Below are 25,056 nucleotides of genomic sequence, written 5' to 3' on the forward strand. Positions count from 1 at the left end.
ACAACTGGGAAACTGACAAAATCTGACATTCCACCCTGTTTATAGAAGCAGACAGGTGACCCCCTGGAATAAAGTTAGTCAGCACTAACTTAGCTATTTATTTTAACAACTTCTATGCAGTGAACCAAATGCACACTAATTTAACACTTTGAATTACTTGCCTGCAACATTCCTGATCCATATTTCATATCACTAAAGTGAGATTTAATGTACCATCAAACCACTGCCTAAGCTGATCAAAGGGAAGTTTAATACAGAGAGTTTGACTCTTTCAAATCAAATACAAACAAACCAAACACAAGCAGTGCAAAAAGCACATTCTGCTTGTGAAACAAAAGCCCCACTGGTGTCTGGAAGGAAAAAGAAGCAGTGATTTCACAGGGACTGTGCATTACATATGTACTGAGATATACACTGATCTTACACTCAGTAACCTCTCCCAGGTTGGTGCCAGCGCCTCTCAGCTTCAGGAACTGTATTAACATTTGCAGGAACTTAAATTAAAACTTAGAAAACATATACAGCTGGAGTGTCCTTCCCAACCACACCCCATCACTGAAAGCATCCCCTTCTTCCCCTCAACTGCTACCTTTCCTCTTCTTGTCTCTGAATTCTTTCTTGGTCTTCACGCTCTCTTTGCTCCCGTGCCAGACGTCGCTTCTCTGTCAGAATTTTAGCAGCTTCTTCAGCTGTGGTGGTCCCTGCTACTGTTTTGCTACCTGATTCTGCAAAGGTTAAAAGAATCAGCTGTTAGAAAGTTGAGGAACTTAAAATTATGAAAGATGTTATCACTGTGAGATGAGATCTTATGGCCAACAGATTCAGTATCTTTTCCATCAGTGCTCATCACAGTGATTGCACCCTTATCTGTAACAGACCTGCAAGAGCCAAAGGAGAGCCCTGGAGATGCAGAGCCACAATATCTCACTGACATTGAAAGAGTAACAGCTCATTTCAACACTGATCCAGCCATATTCCAGATGAACACTGATAAGAAAACTGGAAAAAAATCTGCTTTAGGAAATACCTTTCACTTCCTTCTAAAAAAACTGAATGCACAGAACCCTAAAGAAGAAATTATCATTGTTTTATTTTTCTTCTTCCATAACATTAACATTCATGCCTTTATATTTACTGAGTATCTTAGTGGGCAAATGATCATCATTTTATCTGGCCCTGAAGGTATAGGCTAATGACTTCAGTAATACCACATTTCTATACATCAGCAACAAATCAATTTCCAATTTACATGGAGATCAAAACAGCTTCAACCACCAGGTGAGCAGATCTTTGCAGTCCTGCTGTTTATGCTTCTTCATGACTTGCCTGGTGTTCGGGTGTCTGAACACCAGAGGTACTATTACTAATTAACATCAGGAAAAAAGTCAAACAGAACCATCTCGCCATCCAGCTGCTCTCAGTGTGTATACTGAAAGAACTCTGATTTCTATCAGTTCTTCCCTAGAAATATTTCAGTTTGAATGTGATTTAAGAGCTCATCATCTGAATATTCAGAGAATCAGCTCTTGATGTAGAGCAGCAGCATCATAATGTTGGTGAGGACCCGCCTTTCTCCTGAACATTTCACAAATCAGCACATGGATGTTGGCTTGACATTTATAAAGCCTTGAAGTCAAGGTAATTTTAATCAACTATGACATCACTTGCTTTACTTCTGACCTGAAGACAAATCATTCAAAACACAATGACATCATTAGGAACTTTAATACCTGAAAAGCTGCATATGCCCCATGGACACATAATCACTACCTGCAGCTGCAGGATATAATTACACACAGTAAACTCTCAGCAGCTGAATCATGGCTGTCTTTTGTGCATAAAAATTGTTCTTGCAGTCCTAGGAAAAGCATTTCAGCACAGATGTAGAGAGTAGAGAGTGTTCTAACATTTAGATTTACCCAAAGCTGAGAAAACACCACCTCTCCAGACAACACTGCTTCTGATGTGGGAAAAAGTTGCAGTGATGTTGGTACTAACAAAAGTCAGCCATGAGTGTTCCAAATTTGAACTCAGTCAAAAGGGGTCCTCCTCCTCCTGAGCAAGAAAGACCATTTTGCATTTACAAAACCATTAGCAGATCTGCCTATTCAAGACAGGCAGATGCTTTTCTTCCAATATTCTGTAACTTACTAGGTTTCCTTTACTGTTGCCAGTGTACAGCCATGAAGAAGTCAAAATGCCTCTTTCTTCCTCTGCCATATAAGTGAACTTTCTGTTCAGACTACTCACTTTTCACAGCAGAGGCCATTTTTTATTACACATTTGTCATCTCTCCCAGTTGTATCAAATCTGGTTGACACTTAATGTCAGGTTTAACCTTTTTCCCCTCAAAACTGAACCTAAATAAGAAAACCTAATGTTCAGCAAACAAGCCTAAAGGTTTTAGACTTAAGTTCCAGGGTTACAGCATGACAACAGCTTAAGTATGACATCTGCTATTGACAGAAGAAAATTAGTCACAACAGGTCAGAACACTGCAAATATGGAAAGAACAGGGGGGAAAAAAAGAAGAAAGGGTTGGGGACCTTCCCACTGCATTCTCACTTCTGCAGTTGTATTGAAAATTTCCATATGGGTACTTCAATACTGTTTTCATCTCCATGTACCCTGTACAGCCTATTTCCATAGGGCAGGACATGAGATTTGCCAACATGATTGCTAACATGCCTTAAGAAAATTCTGACAGTCTTTTACACTCAGCTTCCTTCTCCTTGTACTCTTAGTCATTCTTTTTATCAAAGGACTTTCCTTTTTGTAAGGGAAGAGGAAAGAGAGAAAGAGGCAAGAGAAACAATCTCTGAACACTTGCAAAATGCAGTACTAGCTGGATGGAAGGAAGATTCCAACAGATTTCGAGGTATTCACAATTAATCTAGGAATCATATTTCAAAGCCTTAAATACCAGATACAAAATGTGAGGCTCCATGATAGTTTATTACCTATCATCATGCATAAGGTGAGAGCTCATGAAGGAGCACTTCTTATGCTTTAAGTTGAACAAGCCTTTTAATTCTCAGAGAAGCTGCGAGAGGCTGCTGCCAGAAATGACAACTGCTCCAGTCACTGAAAAATAAAAAGTGTTTTACTGTGGAACAGCATATTGCAGGAGGAAGACAAAAAACAAGACAAAAACTTGATTGCTGTCAGCAACAGGCAAACAAGTTCAGTTTGAAGGAGAAGAGATGGGATGAAGATACAAGTGCACAAAGCTGAAAGTAGGCTAAACCTACAAGACCTAGAGACTGATTTGCCACATGCCATTCACTGGTGTGCTCTGACTTCAGAAGCTGTCTGGGACAGGGAATTGCACCAACCCATGGGGTGAACAGCTGACACAGACCTGTAAAATGAAAATTACCTTGAAAACTGAAAACAACTTAAGAAAAAAGACTTTGCCTCACATTGCAACATTGCAGTGTACCAAAACACTCAAAGAGAGAAACGAAATAATCTCTTACTTTGAAGAAGATGCCCACTATTTCCTTTTGTTCTATGTGTCAAAGAAAAAAGAGCTTCGCCCAGCCCCAGTGGAAATCACTACAAAGATGACTTTTTTGAGATTAGAAATAAACTAAAAGGGAAACAGATAAACTGGGTTAATACAGTTTCAGAAGTCAGTGTAGAGAGGAGACAGATCAGGCATCCAAGGAACAAGGACAGAGGTTCTTGTTCCAGAACAACTAGAAGATACAGGACTAGGACACATTGGTATGGAGGCTTCAACCAACGGATGACATTGATCAGAAGTGATGATGCTCTGAGGAACACAAGACATTTCTCCACAGTATGGCAGCACACTGAGGGATGGATGTTCTGACTGCAAAGACCAAGGACGTGACAGCAAAGAGGGATGTGCGACTTTGTACAAACATCCACCTCTGACAGCCAGGCTTCCTTCCACAGGAACACATGCCCAGAGAGCTCTACCATGAGTTCTTCAGGTGAATGACACTTCTTCACATCCAGCAGAAGCCATATCAGAAGGAGCCTCAGAAGTGGCAGAGAGTAAGAGCAGCCCAGGGAAGCACACAGGAACATGCAGTACCGTGCAGCAAGCACATGTTCCCACTTACCTGGTGCGTGAGGGACTCACCCCCAGCACTGCCCACTGGCTCTAACTTACATTCTAAAGATCCCTCCTTTTCCTGTCAAGGGTCCCCCAAGTCCTTCTGCACAGTGAATTGCCTGCCAGACCTCGTCAGAAGGCTCTCTCAGATTCTGATGGAGATGGCAGCTGGCATTTTCCCCACGGACAGAGGCCAGGCTCACGTGGCACAATGAAGAGGACTAGAACACTAATTACTTATCTGGTATATGGCTCTCCTTAATCTACCAGGATAACTTCTCAGTGTGACTTGTGAACTGATCACTCTTCCCAAGGTAGCAATGATTACACACTCACTGGAACTTAGGCCAAGGCAGCCTTCAAGCATTGTGAAAACTCTTTCTCATCCTGTGATGAACAGGAGCTAATTTTGTCCTCCAAGAAGGTCTCTAAAGGAGCATTTGAAGAACCACCAACTGAACTAAGACATCTCTGTAGTTTAACTACTGACTTTACCAACCTAAGCTAGTAGATCCCTCAGCTAGAGCAGCTGAAGCCCAAAAGGCAAAGAGGATTTCTGCTTTTCTTAAAATTACAGTACAAGTATTAATATTGAAAGCTCCTGACTTAAATCTCCTAGTCAAATAAGCCAACTACTGCATTAAAATTCACATCCCAAAGTCATATAATGAAAAGCTATTGTATAATGAGCAATGAACAGCTTCTGCCTTAAAGCATCCTACCCTCCAGGGCTCTGCCTCACAAGCCAGTTGTTTCCCCAGTCCTAGCACACACTGGAGAGGCCTGGAGCAGGAGTGAGTCAGACACTGAGGAACACCCACCTTCTTTGGTCTTTGTGCTAGCTGCTCCTGCATCCCTGTCCAAGGCTGGGGAAGCACCTTGCTCTTGTCCTATTCCTTCTGAGCTCTTATCCTTTGGTTTGCTCTCTGCTTCAGTTTTCTTTTTGGTAATGTTTATAACACCTGGTGTGAGAGATGGACGCTGGATGGGTGCTGGTTTAGAGACTGGAGTAGGAGATGGTGGCCTTTGTTTAGACACACCAGGTGAAGGTGGGCGAGTCTTCTGCCTGTTGAAATAAAGAGTACTTTTCAGAGCTAACAATGAAAACCTCAACCACACACCTCAGGAGAGCAGTCTCCTTTGTTTAGTTTATATTACATACCTCACTTTAAAAATAAATCCACCCACAAATTACTGATGCCTTCCCTATAACTCAAACTGGGATTCCAAGACACCTTGGGCACCCAGCCTTGCTACATCAGAACAGGACTGCTGGCCCAGATCTCCATTTACTCCACATCTAGGACGAACCTCATGATACCAATCCAAGAAAGTCCCTATGCTAATACAGGTGGAACACTTTATTCAAAAGCTTGCAGACTTTTGTTGGTTTTAGTGCACAGACTGCACAGAAGATTAGGGTGTGTTTTCTGCACAACATAGGTTGAAGCAAAAGCTGCATCCCTACTTTGGGAAAGGGAAATTGGACCCAAAATGTTTGTACTTTTCTGTACAAACATGGCATAGCGTAGGTCATCCAAACTCTAACAGCTCAGCTGTCTTGAGACAGGAAGAAGCCTTCATTTTGTGCTGAATAAAAGGTGTTTACACATACCTGACTGCAGAAGGGTTTAACCTGGGCACATACCTGACTGCAGAAGGGGACGGAGGACGCTTCACCAAATTAGCAGGAGAGGGGGATCTTCTACGGGCAGACACAGATGGTGAGGGAGGGCGCCTCAAGCCAGAACCTGGGGATGGTTTTTCTGTCTCTGATTTCTAGAAGATACACAAAACCAAAATACTGCTGACTCTCTAGAATACATTGCTGACAGAGGAGCTGCTATTTCAACAAACAAGCAAGTGGTCAACAAGACACACTTTGAATTTCCTTTATGTTCCAAAACACAGAGCTGGTCTGTGTTTAATTTTTACATAAATTAAACCTGAGGAACCATAAGCAGCAAACAATATGTCTTCAAGATACAAGAGAGATCAAGTACCATAAAATTCCAATTTGATTTTAATACTTTGTATTTTTTAGGCAAGTGCTATTGCACATTTCATTAATGTTCACTGAAAACAATAGCAAAGAGGGGAAACAGGATCCCATCCTGAGCTGTTCCAACCCCCCCAGATTAATAGAAACTTAATTCCTGTGAGTTTTCAACAAACCTGGGTTGAATCAGGTGAACTTGCATCAGATGAAGACACAGAGGACTTCAACCTGTCGATGCTACGGCTGCGCACTGGCACTTTAGGAGCTGGGACTGGGGAATTGATGGAACTGGCTGAAGCTGAACGAGGACAGAGGTGAGATTCTATAAAAGTTAGGAATTTGACAAGACAAAACAAGAACCAAGTGCACAGCATAAGAACAGGAGAGAAGGAAGAGGGAGAAAAAGAGAAAGAGAGATTGTGTGTGTTAGAAACCATACAGGGAAACACCGCAGGCAGTGCACAGTGCAACGGGTCACAGACAGACACCACCACACAATTAGTACTTGGGAAGCAACAGCACCAAGAATAAACACTCTGACAGCAGCAGTCTGGAGTAGATAAAAATAAAATGCTTTTCCAAAAATGGACCAAATTTGCAGTACACCAGCATTTCTTTAATTTTAGTCAAGTTGCATTTGATCACAAATGCTTCGGTTTTAATGGCTCAGCATCTTTCCTGACAGTGTGTTCATGAGAGGTTCAGATTTTAAGCATGTTTCCTCTATACTCAAGGAGGAAACCTCCCTTCTTTTCAAAGGTGGTGTAAAAGAAATCTTTCAAGAGAAAAATGTCAACTATTTAGCTATGATACATTTCCTACCTGAAGTGTCAATCTCTTCACATATAAGATATTGGAAAAAAATTTATCTTATTACTTTTTTACTAACATGATCACAGATAAGCACATATAGATGCAAAAATATTCTAAAGCTAGATATTGGATTCTTCTATAATTCAAATAAATTGTGACAAATGCAGCATTACTTTTGTAACTTTATGGAAAATACATTTTATTTTTGTATTTACAGCATCTGTGCAAGGAGACCTGCATTCTGTTTGTGCACAGGTTGTGTTAAAGCACAGGTACTTTTCTACTGACTTGAAAAAAGTACCTCTAAGTAAACTTATAAAAATGTATCTTTAATTCAGCCATAGGGAGTGTCACGTGCTAACAGTAACAGAAAAAAAGGTGGCATTTCCCCACATGACATGAACTGAACTATTCATGGTAAAATAAAAGCAGCACATACAACAGGTGTGTAAAAATATGACAACTGACTACAAACCAAAAAATAAATAATGATTATTAGACAAGGGGAACAGTGTAGAAATGTCACTGTTACTGACAAGGACCAAGTGAAATGGTAAAAGATAAAAAATCAAGATGTGATTTCATACTAAAGAAGAAACAAGCAAAACAACTGGGAACACAAGTTGTAAGGTAAAAGAAGAAAAAGGACTCCACATTGTTTCCAGGGATGCATTTACTGGGGCATTATTAACTAACCAGTAAAAATTCCAGGACATGTGGGATGCAGCTAGGGAGGCAAATTCCTGCAAATTCCTGCTCTAGTAAACTCAGACCTGGGGTGGACATATCAGGTCAGTCTGGACCAACACAAAACTGCTCGAGTCAGCCGGGGTTTCTCTCTTCTATTATACCTTGTCTTCTCCTATCAGCTGAACAAAGCCAGCTCAGGATTCCCTGTACTTATTGCCAGGTAACCTTATTGTCATGTTCCTGCAAGAGTTTCTTCCCCTAAGGAAATTCAAGTTTTGCACTTTGAAATTATAGGTTTGCTTGTTTTGTTTTTTTTTCCTTTCATTACCTAGTACTGCTCTAACCAGAATGTGTCACATTGAGTTGAGGTACAAATGCAGATCTCTGTCAGTTAAAAAAACAACACACAAAATCTCCAGAATGAACACCAACATCTGGTTCTCTGCAGAGCAAGTAAACCAGCACTGGAATTTAAAAGCCAATATTATTATATGGTTTTGTAAAGTAAACATGCAACATAGCATATGAATTGGTTATTAATGACCACAGAAAATACTGGGTAAGTAAAATTACACACAACCACGTTTAACTGTCTGATTCAGACAGAAGTGTAGCACAGGTAGCAGCTACCATCTAAGTTCTTGCTTGAAGACCAACTGTGTAAGACTTTGAGGCTTTGGTGCCTTCCTGTTACCTGAGGGGTCCTGTCCATCAGCCAAGGTAGCAGCACTTTTACTCCTAGCTAGGGAAGCCTGTGTGGGGGCGAGGAGGCGGCTGATTACGCTACTGTCCAGGGGACTGAGCTGGGAGCGACGAGCTGGATGACAGGAACAAACCAAAAAGGATCCAACATGAAATCATGTCATGGAAAACACAAGCAGTACAAAGCAAAGACTGAGCATTGTTGGAAATCGTAACAGTTTTGGAAGAACAATACTGAAGTCAGGGAGGGGAAATTCCAAACGAAAAGCACAGAAGGGTTAAACACTGCAATCTCTTCTTGTTGTTGCCTTGCTTAGTGCAAGTCATTTTAATGTGCAGAGACTGGCACATGTACAACAGAGGTGAATGCTGAATCCAGTCAAAGCATGAGATGTTTTTGACTGAGCTCTTTCAGAGCTACATTCTCTAGATTGCAGGAAAGGCTGTTTTGACATAATAAACAGAAGGCTTGCAAGTCAAAGCCAGCAGTAATGGTCAAGCATCGCCTGCACACACAGATTCACATGGACAGCACCCAACATTCTCTCCTACAGAAAGGATTCTGAAGCAGAAATAATTTCAACTGTTGGCAACAGCTGCTAAAAAGGAAAGTTTCAGAATTGTTAACTCAGAAGGAAAAACATGTTAGACAAGGTGCTATTCCTCAGGTTTAGGAGGAGTTCCCAGGAGAGAGGTTATTTGTAACCTAGTGGGGAATACACAGACCAAAAGAGACTGAAGTGAGAACAGGTTTCTTCCTTCTGCATGCACATGGTTTACTCCAGCAGCAGGAACAGAGAAGTTGCTTTTAAACTGAATAATTAAATGGAACTTAAAAAAGCAAAGGTAAGATTTAACTAAGAACTGAACAGATCAGTGACATTTTTACAATTTCTGACCCGTCAATCTACCCGCTCTCAAATAGATTGCTTTCTTAAGCAGACACATGTTGCTATCTGCTTGCAGTGCCATTTAATAAAGACAAAGGCCTTCTTAGAGGATTTCTTTTTCTGTCCAGAAGTAAAAATTTACCTTAACTTTCACCATTTTATCTTTAACACTGGGTAACTAAAAAGCCATTGAAAAGTCCTAGAAATTTAAGAACCTAGGAAACTAGTGAAATCAAGCCTATCCAAACTTTAAAGGCTTTTAAAAAAATATTCAGTTTTATGAAACAACCACCTGGTTTTTCTTCCTTTTTCACTTTTTCTAGCTCTGGAGAGGACTGGGGTTTACTACTCATTCTACTCAAAGATGTGCTCCTCTTCTTTTCTGTTCCTCCTAGAGACCAAGCGTAAGGAAGATTATTTTTAACAAGATATGATTTTCTAAATTGCCATCCCATGCTTTGCTTTTACTAATCAGCCAAAACCACCGATGTATCATTATGAAGCCCTATTTTCTCATGAGTTAAATGGTTTGGCTACCATTTGTCTACTTTCCCCCCACCCTTCCACTTTTCAATGGAATTCTAGACAGTTACCCAATATCTGGCACTGTAATGTGCATAATGATATTTATGCCACAGTGCACAGACTGCAGAAATGCCTCAGTAAAAACATTTATAAAGGAACTGGGATATGGTTTAAAATCATCTTTGAATATCCCATTTACTGCCTCCCAATTCTCAAAACAAATTGGTTTCTAGCACCTTTCTGTTCCACCTGCGAACCTTTGGGTGCTGACTGCTGGGAATGTGGAGGGACTTTGTTACTCAGTCTGTTTAATGAGGCACTTCTCTTTGTGGTACCTGGAAGTGAAAGTGCATGGATTAATTATGCTGAAAAGCCCAGAGGTCCCCTCCAACACCTGCCCCACTTCCCTAAGAGAGGAATGATTAAGTTGCTTTATAACATTGAATTCTTCAGAAGCAGAAAAACTGGATCAGGGAAGAATCACTTTATATAAAGCATTATTTCTTTTATTTCTGCATGTTTCTGATCACAGCAGCAGAATGTCAGCCACAACAAATTCATGTTTGACATACTGAGGCCATCTTTGTACACCTTTAAAATACACAAGAATTTTAAAAGACAATTGCTCACATTCTCTATGAGCGAGCCTAGAATTAACACAGAACACAGTGGGAAGTGGAGATACTCCACTGATCCAGGACAAGCATCATTTTCTCATTTCCACATTCTGCTCCTTCACCCTCCCAGGCACACATGCACAACAGAAGGAATCTGGTTCATTCTGTGGCTGTATTTATGTCCTGTGAATTTCCCCATTAGTTCTCCTCGAGTGTTAGACTGGGAGCACAGGATCACTCCAAGTCACCCTCTACATCCTGACCACAGAGATCACTTGGAGTCCAAATTTTCTGTATTTTAGGCCACTCGAGAATATTTTCTCCAAAGCAACTAAGGATTCACAAAGGATTTCAGGGTATGACAATAAGTTTGAAAGCAATCCCTATTAGCTGATAATTAGTGACTTCCTTTGTAAGAGGTTTAATTTGTACTTTACAACCCTGCTTCTGACTCATATCCAGAGCTGAACCCTGCAGACACATAATATATAAATATAATTTAAAATCACAAGCAGCCTCCAGTGACTCAGAGCCCCTGCCAGTATAAATATATTCACTGCTTTCCCCACCAGGCACACAGGGGATGAGCACAAATTTTTCTGCTGCATCACCTTCCAACACGAACCAGCAAAATCACCTTCAGCTGGGTCTGCATCAGGAATTCTTTTAGCTCAGTTTGCTTGATCAGAGGCTGCAGATTGGCAGAACACTGCAGCACAGACCTAGCTGAATCTGCTTTTGTATTAAACAGCTTTTAGCTTATTCATCATTTTAGACACACAAAAAAGCAAAAGCAAAATCCTCCATATTTGTTTGTGATATAGGCAGGTTCATATGAAACTCTGGGAAAATTCCAAATAACAAAATCTCATGCTAAAACAAGCCAAAATATGTGCTCCTACAAATAGTTTTTAACTTAACAAGTATATTAGGACAATTCCTTGTCAAAATTTATTTTTTTCCTCCCATTGGCAATCAAATGATTGAAGCTGTCTAACAGAACAAGGCAAACTTTATTTTTGTACTGTTTCTACTTTGCTGAATTTTTAGGGTATGAATTAAGGCATGCAAATCCATAGAGATGATGGGAAATTATCTGTGAATCATTCACCAAGATTTGACTTTAGTAACAGAGTTACAGAAATAAAAAATAAAAAAAAACCAGCAGTTTTTACCATTGCTCTTCTCCTCTAACAGAGATCACACCAACTGGGTCAAAGCCCTGACCAGTCAGGCTGGATTAACAAATTGCATGAAATGCATCTGAGATCAAAATATGAAGTGAGTCACACAGCAGGGGAGGAGGGAGGAGTTTTCATTCCACCTCCTGTCTCCTCCCCAGGCATAGTTGAGCAGTGCCCTGCTCCCAGCAGCCACAAACCCCCACTTACTTCGATCTGAGGCATTTAACAGAGCTGCAGATGACGAGGACAGGCCTTTGCTCACGGCAGCCTCTGCCTGTTTGAGGTTGGCTGTGGAGGGCGAGCGTTTGCTGGCTGTGGAGAGAAGTGATAACTTCAGAACCTGGCCTCATACTGAGCTTTTCACACTTTGCTGAGAGCTCACTCTCCAAGTATTACATCCTGAAAGCTATTTCCACTTTTGTTTGATGACAAAAACAAAATTTTGTTTTCCATTCAACAGGCTTAATACCATCAGCACCAGCTGGGACAGGCACAGAGCAGGTAGAGTTTAGTGGAGTCATGCCAGGATTTATACATATGTGTGCAAAAAAGGGATTTTTAAACCCCATGCCCCTAACTTGTAAAGACAAAAGCTACTGATGTTGTCTGCTGTTATCAGACTGGCAAGACACAGAAAATAATAACAAAAATCTGGAAAATTTCTTTCTTCATTCCTGACACATAGGTATGTCAAAACAGTTTTTTAATCACTAGTTAAAAAATCCAAGCCAAAACAAATTATTTTGGAGGAATAAAACCAAGTCCTAAGGAAAGGCAAGAAAGCATTCCTATTTCTGATTGCTTCACAAAGGTTGCTGTATTTTAGAAATTGCCAATTTTTCTCTAAAAGCTACTCTTCAGTTAATGTTTCCTATCAAATCTGCAATTTTCAGAAAAAAACCTGCCACATGAGGCATTAATATTTTTTTTTGTATGTGTATTCAGATACATATACACACATAAAAATCACATCTCATGTGGCAGAACTGCAAGTTTATTACAAGGCAGATAAATACCTGCTTTTTAATTTCAAATAATGTACTTTCAGGATGAACACTACTCCAGAATGCGAAAGCCTTGGAAAAGCATGTACCTGTTGCTACAGAAACTCAGTAAGCAGAAAACATTAATGTACACAGAATGGTGCAGACCAGCAAACAAACACACAAAATTCTAAACATCTAATACAAATAATCAATTTTACTGACACACTGCACAGCAAAGATGATTAATCTGAATTCATTAGTGCATAAATACCAAAGGACACAGCAGCACTACTCACCACAGAGGCAACATCTTTTCCCTTTGCCAGCATGCTACAACAGCCCCTCATAGCCAGAGGCAGGACATGAGGATTCCTATGAACAGCCCTATGGGAAGCTCTTGGGACAGTGAAAAAGAGCAAAGTCCCCATGGGATAAGAGGGACATCCTCTGAATTTAGTTTAGAAATTAAGATCTGAGCTTAGTGCATGCTTTCCCAACATAAAAAAAAGAAGAAGAAGAAAAAGGGAGCATTTTATGAATGGAGTCTGAGAACTGGGATAACTAAACAGCCTTAAGAGGTTTTATATACGAAAATCAGGAAGCTCATAATTCATGTATCCGGGTGCTTTGGAAGGGGAAGGCTACCCTCTAGTGTCTGCTCTTTAAAAGAAATCCTGGCTCCTGCCTGAACTCAACTGAGTCCAAGGCCTCCAAACATCACAGAGACACTTCACATAAATTTCTCTTGGTTCAATTTAGCACTCCAGCACTTGTATGAAATCTGAGATTCGGTCTATCACCTACTGGGACCCAGGTACAGAGGTCAATGCTTTTTCAATCAACACATTTGAATGATCAGATGGCCTCAACTTTTTCCCTACCTCATTCACAGAACAAAATCTGCAGACTTTAAAGCTCCTTTCTTTAAAGCTCCTTTCTTTAAAGCTCCTTTTTCTTTCTAGAAAAAATGCTTTAGAAGACAGGCAGAATATTCCTGCCTCAATCAAGGGGTTTGAAATGAAAGAAGCACACAGCCCATGTGACACCAACTTCTCTATTTTTCTAATGGAAGGGGGAAAGCAAACTGCAGCAGCAGAGCTCCATGTCTGCCATGCAGCAGGACCTGGAAATGGGCAAGGAGCTGGGAAACACGGGATCTTAAGAAAATCACTCAGAGTGAGGAGCTTTCAATCCTCACAGGATTTCACTGAGGGAGGGTGTGCTGCAGCATTGCCTGAGGCTGGATAACATTAGGCTACATGAAATAAGATCAGCTGCCTCTCACTTCCTTCCAAATTTCTACTAGGACAAGGAAGCTCTTTATTTAGCAAGGAGAGGCTCTGGCAGCCCCATTTCTATTCTAATAGCATGTCTCCAGTGCTGATGCACCTGAACCTCTTGTTCTGCTCAGCAGGCACCACTAAAACACCCCCTTTAGCAGGACTGTCATCACAGATGCTTTATTGCACAGCTTGGCCATTTCTCTTGGCAGACCCACACCCTGCCTGCTTCATCTCAGCACTGACAGCAATGCCATTAATGTAACACTTGACTCTGGGGCTTTCATCCATTTTTACATTTCTCCATCAGCGGGATCCCTGCTGTGGTCTCATGAATCACACTCAACATCCCACAGAACTGCTGATGGCTGGGGAAATGTTCCATTACAGGGGCTTCACTTTCCAGAGCACACTATCACCCAAAACCTCTGCTCTGCCACTCAATGTTCCTAAATATTACTGTTGACACACCCAGTTCATGGAAGACATATCTGATTCTGCATTTTTTTTTGCACAGCACTACAACAGACAAGAATGCCTCTTGTCCTAAAATATTTAAAGAATATTTGAAATCAGTTCCCCAAATGGTTCTCATTTCAAGAAATGGGGCTTTAATCCCAAATCTGCCACAGAATTTGACAGTGGAAATATAATATTGCATTGAAATTTGCTCCACACATGCAGTTAGAGAAGATGCACTATTCAGCCACAATGATGTCATGGACTAGAGCTCATATGGTGTCATTTTTCAGAGTAAAAAGAAAAGGTAATTGTTGTCCTTCCAGAAAATATATAAATATAAAGCAAAATGGACCATATAAGGATTTTTTTAAAAGCCAGCCAGACTTAAATATCCCACATGGCTTAGGTGGATTTTTAATAATAATTAAGTAATGAGTTCTCAAAGTTAAAGAGAACTACCCTGAAATAGGAATAACTATGAGAAATGTAAAACCAGCCATGGTTCCACATTATCCACCCCACACACCATAGCGTCATGCTTGAAACAGTAACATAAAATCAAACACAATTTTAAAACAATGTGGGTGCAAAAGGGTTTGACTAGGACATTGCATTACCTGTTTATCTCCATACCAATTTTTTTTCCAGATTGGTGCCAAATTACCCAAATTGATCTACTGCTGCTGAACTATATGCATCGTCGCTTTATGATGCATAAATCACAGTTTAAGCACTTATTATTATATCAGGAGCATTTGTGTTGGAAGATATTTTATCTTAAATGTGCTTCAGCAGCACTGAAGATCTTCCTCCACAATGGACAGGACAGACAAGGCTCATTTCCTCACACACATCAGGAGAGAGCAAAGAACATTATTTTGTGTTTGTTAGTAGAATAAAACCCAGTGTTTTCTTAAACATGTAAGGCAAATGTGATTTCCCAGTCTCAAGGTTAAATGATATTTGGTAGTGAATGGATTTATCTATGTATCCAAGGAACACATGTAAAGCAGATAAACCAACCCAGCCAAAGTGGCTGATTTTGGAGAAAATTAGGGGCTCATGATGTGCAGGGCAAGGGAATAAAAAAAGTTAATTAAAATACACATGCTTCTGCTGTGTTGCCAGAGTAGTTAAACCATACTCAGTCAGACCCTCAGTGCGTTTTCAAGTCTCACTTGTCTGTGTCACAGACAGCTGCACTGCATTAGGAACGTTGTGGGCACGCACAGATTGCCAGGATTCAGACTCAGCTGGGTCTCAGCTGAGAGTTTTCACCTCAATCTAGCTACAAGAAATAATTTTGCTTATTAAATATATGTATCAGTGATCCAAAGCATTTCTATGAATGGCTAGTCTGTGCACTGGAAAGTGCCAGAAATCCAATGAAAACACATTTCATGTATAGAATTATCTTTAGGTAATTGGGACAGCTCTGATTTTGCAATACCCCTCATGGGAAAAGTATCAAAGTGCTTAAGAAACCCACTCCCTTTCACAAAGTTTCACTAAAATATCATTTGATTTTGTCAATGTTACTTTAACTGCTGGTAAACCAAAGCAAGAAGGAAACAAACCAAGACCTACCGTGTACTTTCTGCAAAGCAATGAAACAGTCTGAAACCGCCCTTAAACCCTCCAAACCTTACACCACTGAACTTATTTTTCAAATACTTGCCCACAGAAATTTCTCTTCTCCCTGTGCTGTATCCAGACCTCTTTAAAAACCCAAATGTAGCCTTTCCTTGAAAATTCCCTCAGCATGCCATGACTTAAGCTGTAGTTGAATTAGCTGGGAGGGATAGCCAAAATGAGGAGGGCTGCTTTCCACTTAGGGATCACATTTGTTGCACAGCTGGCCAAGATCCAGGAAAAGATCTAAAGAAGATGGTTTTCCTTAGTTGAGAAGAACTCAAGCTTAAAAGGTTAGTAGTGAATGTAAAATAACAGAAAAAGAAAATTTTAGAAATCTATACCACCAGTTCCACCTTCATCAGTGCTCTGTTGTTCTGTAGAAGAAGAAGGTTTGTAAGCTAAGTCATGAGGTCACATAGCAAAAAAATGCAAGTTAACAAAAAAATGGGGATGCTGCATATAATAATGACAACTAATATCAAAGCACTTTCAAACACGTTACAAACACACACTCAAGCTGACAGAAATGACAGTACCACACTCAGTACGATTCCACCAATATAGAGGATAGCCTGAACTGAAGCATTTTTTGATTTATTTTACTCCTGGCCAAAAACTTATGTTATTTATTGGTGGTTAGGTAGTGCATGAAAAGATCCCTTCCACTGCAATCTTTATTTACTGGTCTGATTTCAGAATGTTTACAAGCAGAAACAGTTAATTGTGAAACAGCAAATTATCTCAGTTCAAATTAAAGACTGTTAAAATGCATCAACTAATCCAGAACAGAATTAATGTTCCAAGAAGCTTGGACTGTCCACTGCATCTCCTTACCCATTACTGGGCATTCAAATAATCAGTCAGCATTCCAAAACTCCACATTAGAGTACAACTGGGTACTTTTGGTTTCATCACCAAAATGGAGTTTGGTTCATGTAATGGAGTGCTAGTCTTAGCACTCCATTACATGAACTGCATTTGAAGGACTCTGAATTATCTAAATATTACAGATCATAATTCCCCTTAGCTGATGTTTGAGGGCTGGCAGTGCTGTCACATGTTGTATTTCCCATGGAGCTTCTCTCCAGCTCTTCCCAAGGTAAGAAACAGCTCTGAGTCTGAGCATCATTTCAGGGTAAGTACAGATATGACACCTTCCCAGGAGCTACCCACAGATCCTGCTTTAAGATCCCAGATAGGAAAGGATGCCCAGGTCCCTATGAATAGTGCTCCATCTGCCAGTGTTCACACAAAATATTCCATGATTTCAGTCCCACTAAAACCAGTGCTGCTTACCTGTTTTGCCTTCTGAGTCTGGAGTTACAGACCCCCCCCATGACCATCTCTTCTGTCGTGTTTCCAGCCGCTGACTCCGTTCCAAGGTGCGATGCAGAACTGCTTCATAGCGCTCCTACCAAACAACACCTCTGTGAAGCCTTAACTGTTAACCACAGCCATGCCAGGAAACCAAATATAGACACTGCCCCCCCCCCCAAGTATGATTTATAATTTGTTTTACCAGGATGTTGTTAAAAAAATTATCATGCAAAGAATGTTGGAGGCAATTAATGGCTCAAAACACTGCAAACATGATTAGGTTGAGCTAAAGCACAGATAATCTATTCTGCTCTTTACTTAAAATAGCCACCAGTAAACAGCACTACTTATTTTCTAAATAGGGATGAACCCCAAACTGAACAAAAGTAATCAGTTACCATTGAAACTATTTATATAATGAAGTTATTTCTAAGAGGTGATAAAAATTCTCCATTATAAAATACCAAGCATAAAAGTATTTGTATTTTCAAAGAACTGTAAAAACAATGACCCAGGTCTTAACAGACACTGCCATCATGAGAGATGTGATGAAACCAGAAACAGCAAGACATAAAAGCAAAACTATAAAAGAAGACCAATCAACTTCAGGCCTCAGCAACCATTGCTGACAGGACAAAGGGGGCTAAAAGAAGCTTTTGCTGCTGTCTCCAGAACTAGTAACTGCCTGCAGGGGAGCTTTAGCTCTTGTGCATAAAGATGGACCATGCTAGACTCTGTCTTGCCAGCCAGGTTTCCACACGTGTCAACAACACTTTTCTCTTCTGGAATAGTTATATCCCAAGTGATCTTTTGAAGCAGTATTTTCTGCAGATACACTGCAGTAAGATGTCAAGGGAACTCATTATACAGTCATTTCTCCCACTTGGGGACACTAGATGTTCACCTTCCTTCAACACCATTTCACAACACAAACTTAAGTAGTCACCGTACTAAACACACAATGTAAGCCTGGAAGGAAGGGAGGATTCTGCTCACTGACAAAAGATAAAACTGAAAGTTTTTGTTTGAAATAGAACTTAGTTTCCCCTCTGTTAGAGAAACCTGAACTAGAGTTTACCTAAGGTGCCAGAGTACCCAGACATTATGTAATCTGTAGATTGTATTTCCATGGAGGTATCTGCAGTGCAGTAATTCTTCAGTCAGAGTTAAAGACATAGGCTTCACTTTATAAATGACAGAAATGAGCTCGAGACTTCAATATAGTGAGCTCAGAGATATGCAGAATAACTGAGGAGCAGTGGGGAGACAGGTATCTGAATCCTCACCACAGCTAGTGGTCTTCAAGTTTTTAGAACCACTCCCTTTTCCACAGTATTTGCTACTGTGCTACTGCTCCTACCTTATTAGAAGATTAACTAAATGAGACCTGGCTGAAAAAGTTAACAATAGTTAATAATAAGAACTTGGACATTTAATATGCACTAACAGAGCTACTTGTCAAAAGGATGAAATAACATCATGTATTTATTTCTGCTGTCAGCTTCTGTCCATTGAGTGAGTCCCAAACTCAAACTCTGCTCTGCCTGTCCATGTGCGTCAGAGAAAAGGCCAGTGAGAACAGACACCACACAGTTCAAAGCAGCAAATTACAAATACACAGATAACATCACCACCCTTCATCATACAGGAATGAATTCTGGTTTAGAAGAATTAAGAGAATGTGAGTCCCAGGCCACAGCAGGGCTCCCAAGGAAGCAAGACACAGAAATAAGAGAAATAATTCTAAGACCTGTAACCCACACTGATTTACAGACAGACTCTACAAGGTGTTCTGAAGGCATCTGGAAATCTAGAAATATGGGGTGGGGGTTTTGCTCATGTGAAAAATAACCAGTGGTCAAACAGCCACAGCTCCTGAAGTCCTGAGTGCCTCAGCTATAGCCAAAGCTCTATGGGGAAGGTGGACATGTGCCTACATAGCCCACAGTAGGCAGAAAATACTTTTATGTTCTAACACATTCATCATTTCAAGTTTCTCATTCACAGCACTTCAGAGCATGGTAATGTAGGAAAACAACGTAGTTCTTTTAAACTATGGAACTTTGATGTGTGTTACCTTTTCCTCCTCTATTTTTTGTTTCCTCTTTTCTTCTACTGCTGCCCTCCGCTGTTCCTCTTTTTGCTTCATTTCTTTTAGCTTTCTCTGCCTTTCTTCTAACTGTTTTTCATACTGGAGTTTTGCTTTTCTCTCCTTTTCAAGGATTTGTGTCTCTTTGGCAGCTGTAAGAATATTTTTAAGAAAAAAATAAAATCAAATTTAGCCATTCATTGATGTTGCAATACAACTTACAAGCAAGAGACTACCCAAGCAGAATTCTTACCACCTAAAGTGAAGATGTACAGGAAGATGAGCTTGCAGAGGTGACAGCAAACAACAGACTCATCTTTAAATCTGTCCCCAGGCTGGAACTGGAATAAGAACTTTGCCTGCTACTAGGCTTTACTGTCTGGACAGGAATATCAGGATATGTATATTCCCTAAATTAAGCGTACACTTTTCTTATCAACATAATAGTGATGTCTCTGTAAGGAAGCTGTAAATTAAAAATCAGAAAATAGAATTTTCTGTGCTGTAGCTTTTTTTTTTTTTTAAGAATAAAATATAGTAATATTTAAGGCATTGAGTGACAAGATGGGAAGACCCTACAGTTCCTGCATCTGCGTTCAAAATAGTTCTATCACCATTGTCTGCAGCCTATACCAAGGTACAGCTGTGTGCAGTTCAACAGGAAGCCTCAGGTCCTGTGACACAAGGCTAGAATGCACAGAGTATTTTCCATGGCCAGACAGATGAAATGAACCAAGAGACCAGATAATCACACCAACAGTGCACAGGCAGCATCTACACAGAGGGCCTCCAAACTACTTCTGAATTTTATATGCATCGTAATACTACCCTGTTCCCATATTAGGATAATGCAGTAATTCCTGTTATTGTGGGTTTTTGCTTTTATGTTGAGAAACAAACATACAGCTCAGAGAGACATCTCTCCCCACAAGCTGGGAGCCCAAGACCCAGCACTGCAGGGTACACTGAGACCCTTTAATCTCCTGCTACACACACAGGCACTGATTCACATCACAAACAGCATAAAGCTGGGTAAGAGTCTTCTGCTGTTATCTAGTTCAGATTCCCTGCTAAGATAAAGTGTATACTGCTGACACTTCAATACAGGAGTCATTTCAGTGTGCTGGGAAACAAGGGAAGTAGTGTTCAAGGCAAACAAGCCATTCAAGTAGCTAAATCTTTTCTGGTTTTCTCTGAAGCAGCATTCTCCAAACATCAGTCTTTGGGGCTATAGGAAGAAGCTCTAAGCTAAAAGTTTTATTTTCCAAAGTGGTTTTGTTAAGGCTTTCAATAAGGAATTAGCTAAGTTTGCTGGGTGGTCACTAAGAAATGGAAGGTCAGAAGTGACACACAGCTTCAACAAGCTGTAACTCTCTACAGTGTTCTCCTCTCAAATCAGGAACCTCTTCATTCAGGTTCACAGATGGACAATGATGGAAGGCCAAGAGCAGACCTTGTCTCTTGTCCCCAGCAAGCTGACAAAAGGTGACAAAACATGGAGTAAGGGGGACAGTAATTCCTTTAAGAGAAACATTTTAGAAAATGATATTATAAGTGAAACATGAAAATACCATGTTGCTTTTCCCGCTCTTCTCTACGCTCCCTGGCCAGTCTTTGCCTTTCTTCTGTTCTTAGCATGGACCCATCTATCACTGTAAAAACAAAAAATTGAAGACACATAATTGTCAATGACTTTGAACATTCAAATTTAAATAAAATGTCAAAAGTCTTTACTATCAAAAGGAGAATCAAACTTCCTGAGAGATGCACACACCACCCAATCACTGCACAGTCTATATAGAGATTAAAGACACCATCTGAAAAATTCACAGAAAGCTGAACATCCTCCTCTTCCCCTTTTCCATTCCCTCACAACACTATTTTTAACAGGTGCAAGAGAAAGCAGACATCATATTAAAGGCTCAGTAGGTACAGTCAAAGGAAAGCCTAAGAAGTCAGATGTGTGAGAACATAGCCAATTCCAAATTCAGCCCTGATCCTCATTCTTGTACATATTAGCTCCAGTGAACAAGAATGACAGGATTTTAGGAAAATGTCATCTGGGAACAGATAGTTCACCTGTCATTACAAATTCAAAGCACTGTAGGACAGCCCATTTGCAGACTAAGCAGAACCAAGACTTCAGCAGCCTTTGCAGGTATAAAAACTTGAATTTCAGCAGGAAGTGAGCCGGTAACTTGCCCAGTTACCATCATTTATCTTTGCTGTCATGCCCTGCTTACAAGACAGGCAACTTCAACTGAGCTATGAGCCAGCCAAAACCAGAAATCTGCTGTCAAAACCAGACCTACAGACCATGTACCAGGTGCTCTGATGCCTCCTGAAGAAAGAGCACCAAACTTCTCTCTAAATATGTTCTTTTCAATCCCTACTAAGCCTCCCTTGTGAGCCCAGCACTTCATTAAGAGCAATGACCTGTAATTATACCTGGTTTAGTTGCTGTCTTTATTGAGGTCTGGACTGCAAGAGGGCTAATGCCACTTTGGCTTCTTCTTTCTTCTGCTATGGCTTGGGCTGCAGCAACTGTGAGAAAGAACCAATCCACATTAAGAAAAGCTCTACAACTGAAACTCATGAAATAAATATCCAAAATAAATACATAAAATTCTACTTGAGGTCACTGATGCTTTTATTAAGTAAATAGCTGGGGGCTGTTCAACTTGTAAGGAAAAACTTGTTCAATGAGATGAGACCTGGCAAAGCATTTTATTGTAAAAACATTTATCAAACCTTTTATTTTAAGACTATAGAGTTTCAAAGATCAAACTTATTGAACAATTTCTAAAACAAACTCCATTATTTTGCAAAGTTATATGTGACTTATACTTAATAACAGAAACTCTTTGTTACCACATGAGCATCTGTGGGCTGCACACATGTATGTAATAGCCCATTAGCACTGCTAGAATCATATTCTGATGAGACCCAAGCAGGGAGAGGTCTGTGAAGACCTGTCATTACTTCATGACATGAAAGAGAAAGGGGATTAGTTGCATAAAGTAAACCACTGAGGGAGGCCTACAACATACTTCTGAAACTGGATCTTAAAAAATAAATTTTAATTATAAATTAGACTCCAAAACATATAAATTGAGCATTTGTGCAGAGACCCATTCACCTTATCTGAGTTTCACCAAGGTGACTTCAGCAAAATGGAGGGCTACAACTCACAGATAATCACACAGAAAGGAAATGCTACCAATAATAATTTTGCTAAATTAAAAAAAAACATTAACAAGTCAGGGAGACTAATTTATTGTATTACTCTCCCCAGATTTTCTTTGTTTTGGTATCAACCTTCACTAATCACCTCGCAGGGTGTGAAGAGTTACAGGGAAAGCAGGCAGGGCAACCTGTAAGACAGTATTGCCCCAGTGCCCTGCACAGCTCCAAGAGAAGCATCCTCACACACTGCCACCCTGTTCTCACCTTGCCTGACAGGCACTGGGAGCTCAGCTGGCTTCCATGGAAAAGCCCAACTTCAGGGGAAGCAAGGGAACACACCCACACATGAGAAAGTTGAGGCCAGTTTTACCCAGAAAAGGCAAATCCACAAAAGGAACACGTAACGTGCTGTGATCTCAGCAAGAACGTGAAGGACCAATAGTACAAATTGCTGTTATATTTTAAGAATGGAGACTACAACTTTGCCAATGATCTGACTTCCTTTTAATAAGAGGAGTGCAGAATGCAAAAGAGGAAGGAAGAGTCTCCCTCTTCTCCATGCATTGCCATGACAACTAGTTGTGTCATGGTAATAACCCTCCCTAGGGCTGTGCCCAAGAACAATCACCTCAAAGTGTTTAATCCCATGTGATTTCAGTGATAAATGCTGATTACAATACTTATTCAGCAACTCTAAATTGTCACCCGCAGCTGTTGCCATGTCTTGAATTAATTTTTCACTGCAGCAGCAAACAAAAGTCTTCCTCAACCCCATCCTATACATCTCTGAAGCTCTTTTCACAGAAGTCACAGACCAGATATACTACAACACGATGAGATTACCAACTGGCAAAAAAATAGCTTAAAAAGGCTCACTGTTTTTTCACTCTCTCGATCAGACAAGTCAGACAAAATTCTGATTTTTGTACACTGTTGCATGTGACATGGATGGGAATCCAGCCCAAAAAAACACCAAGTGGAGAACAACAGAATTATCTATTCTAACACAAATAGAAGTGAAAACAGCCAGAGGAAAAGCAGCCCACTGCAGGTGTTCTGAGAGCAGAAATGTACAACCAGGGCATTCATATCCAATGACACCTTTGCACATCACAAAGGCTGAAGGAACATAAGCTTCTTGAAATACCACTTAGATTTCAGACAAATCCAGAAATCCAGGTACATCTTTGCTCAAGGGAGGAGACAGAGGTGCCCAGGAAGCCTGAGCTAACTCAGGTAGGAAATTATCCCAACAGAACAAAGTCACTCTGCACATAAACCAGCTTCAGTTAAGACCAACACTGGAATTTTGCCTCAATTCCCAAAGCTGAAATATCCAAATTTCCATTACAAAGTTATAGTAAGAAGCAACCTGCAATTAAACAGGTACAATATTAATATTATTTTACTTGCAGAAGTATTTTACTATTAGAAATCTTGCTGAACAAAGCAGCCATAATGGATATGGGAGAATTATGTATTTATTTACTCAATCAAAAATAAATGTACAGTTGGAATAATGTTCATGATTAGAAGGCACTGATTTAAAAATGTGTCACATCTGCAAAGCAATTAGTCAGTTTATTTTAATTATTTCAGGTTGCAAAAGATTACTTGAGATTCTATAAGGCAGAAAAGTGGGTTACAAAAACAGTTCAGCTTGCAGAGGACACAGAGGTGAAACAACTCTAGAAATACCCAGCCAGAGGACTCTGCACATCAAGGTTTTTTGTATGTCAGATAAAATATTTTATGTTCACTCCTCCAGTGCTTCATTATTTGCATAGAAACAATGTGCTTCCACATTTGAAAGTAGCAGATTTAAGGCACAAGACATGCACCTTCATGTCACATGGATGTGATCCATTTAACCAACAGAAAGCCAGAATCAAATGTGAACTGGGGATCTGAACAGAAGATAAATAAAAGGGGAACAGACACCACATTAGATACATCCCTGAAATACATGAGCTCAATTTCACCAAGTTCCTAGTCAACAGACAGGTTTTATGGCCCTTGACAATTTCATGGTAAATTTACAATACAAAACTGTGATTTTCAAAGTCCACATTTTACTACAGTAAAAGAAAATGCACTGCATATTGTTGCACTATGCAATCTTTAGAAATACCTATCTTATTTTGCTTTGATATGATAAAAGAAACCTTAATAATTAATATATTTAAATGTTTTGGGCACAGATACCTATGATTTCTCTGCCTAGTTTTCCATAATGAATGCAGCAGTCTGCTATGGAGTGAAGCTTCATGGAAAAGAATTTTCCACAAAACATATTTCTGTAAAATACAGAGCCTAACACCTCTGTAATGAACCAGAATACCCCAGAACAGGAAACCAGTTAACAACCATTTCACTAGAATCTGTGTCACATGTTGCATGCATGGGGGGGTGCCTTCATGGACATATTCAGCAAACTCCCTGGAGAGGAAAAATTCTCTTAGAGTCAAATTATATCTCATTTCTATTCTGAGCTTGCCCTCCCACAGTAGTCTTTCACAACAATATTCTATGATCAGCATAATTTGTGTGTTTATTTTACAGTAGTCTACCTTTAAGTGCTCCAGGTAAAATTA

General features: G+C 40.1%; 1 protein-coding gene across 8 annotated transcripts in view; it reads right to left on the reverse strand.

The window, feature by feature from the left end:
* MAP7D3 (MAP7 domain containing 3) overlaps positions 1-25,056 on the reverse strand; it is a 42,397-nt gene that overhangs the window by 7,684 nt on the left and 9,657 nt on the right. For 2 of the 8 annotated variants that reach the window (XM_084213313.1, XM_084213314.1), the window contains exons 2-14: positions 21,725-21,820; positions 20,848-20,928; positions 19,265-19,428; positions 17,167-17,281; positions 16,212-16,244; positions 11,715-11,819; positions 9,943-10,041; positions 9,474-9,572; positions 8,284-8,406; positions 6,263-6,408; positions 5,736-5,866; positions 4,909-5,153; positions 590-725 (exon numbers count right to left, since the gene is read on the reverse strand). In XM_084213313.1, the coding sequence (XP_084069439.1) occupies positions 590-725; positions 4,909-5,153; positions 5,736-5,866; positions 6,263-6,408; positions 8,284-8,406; positions 9,474-9,572; positions 9,943-10,041; positions 11,715-11,819; positions 16,212-16,244; positions 17,167-17,281; positions 19,265-19,428; positions 20,848-20,928; positions 21,725-21,820 (1,573 nt within the window). The remainder of the gene's footprint in view (positions 1-589; positions 726-4,908; positions 5,154-5,735; positions 5,867-6,262; positions 6,409-8,283; positions 8,407-9,473; positions 9,573-9,942; positions 10,042-11,714; positions 11,820-16,211; positions 16,245-17,166; positions 17,282-19,264; positions 19,429-20,847; positions 20,929-21,724; positions 21,821-25,056) is intronic. The other 6 variants (XM_084213315.1, XM_084213316.1, XM_084213317.1 and 3 more) reach the window with 6 other exon arrangements.

Source organism: Fringilla coelebs, assembly GCF_963513975.1.
Source record: "Fringilla coelebs genome assembly, chromosome: 11".
In the NCBI taxonomy this organism is placed as follows: Eukaryota; Metazoa; Chordata; class Aves; order Passeriformes; family Fringillidae; genus Fringilla; species Fringilla coelebs.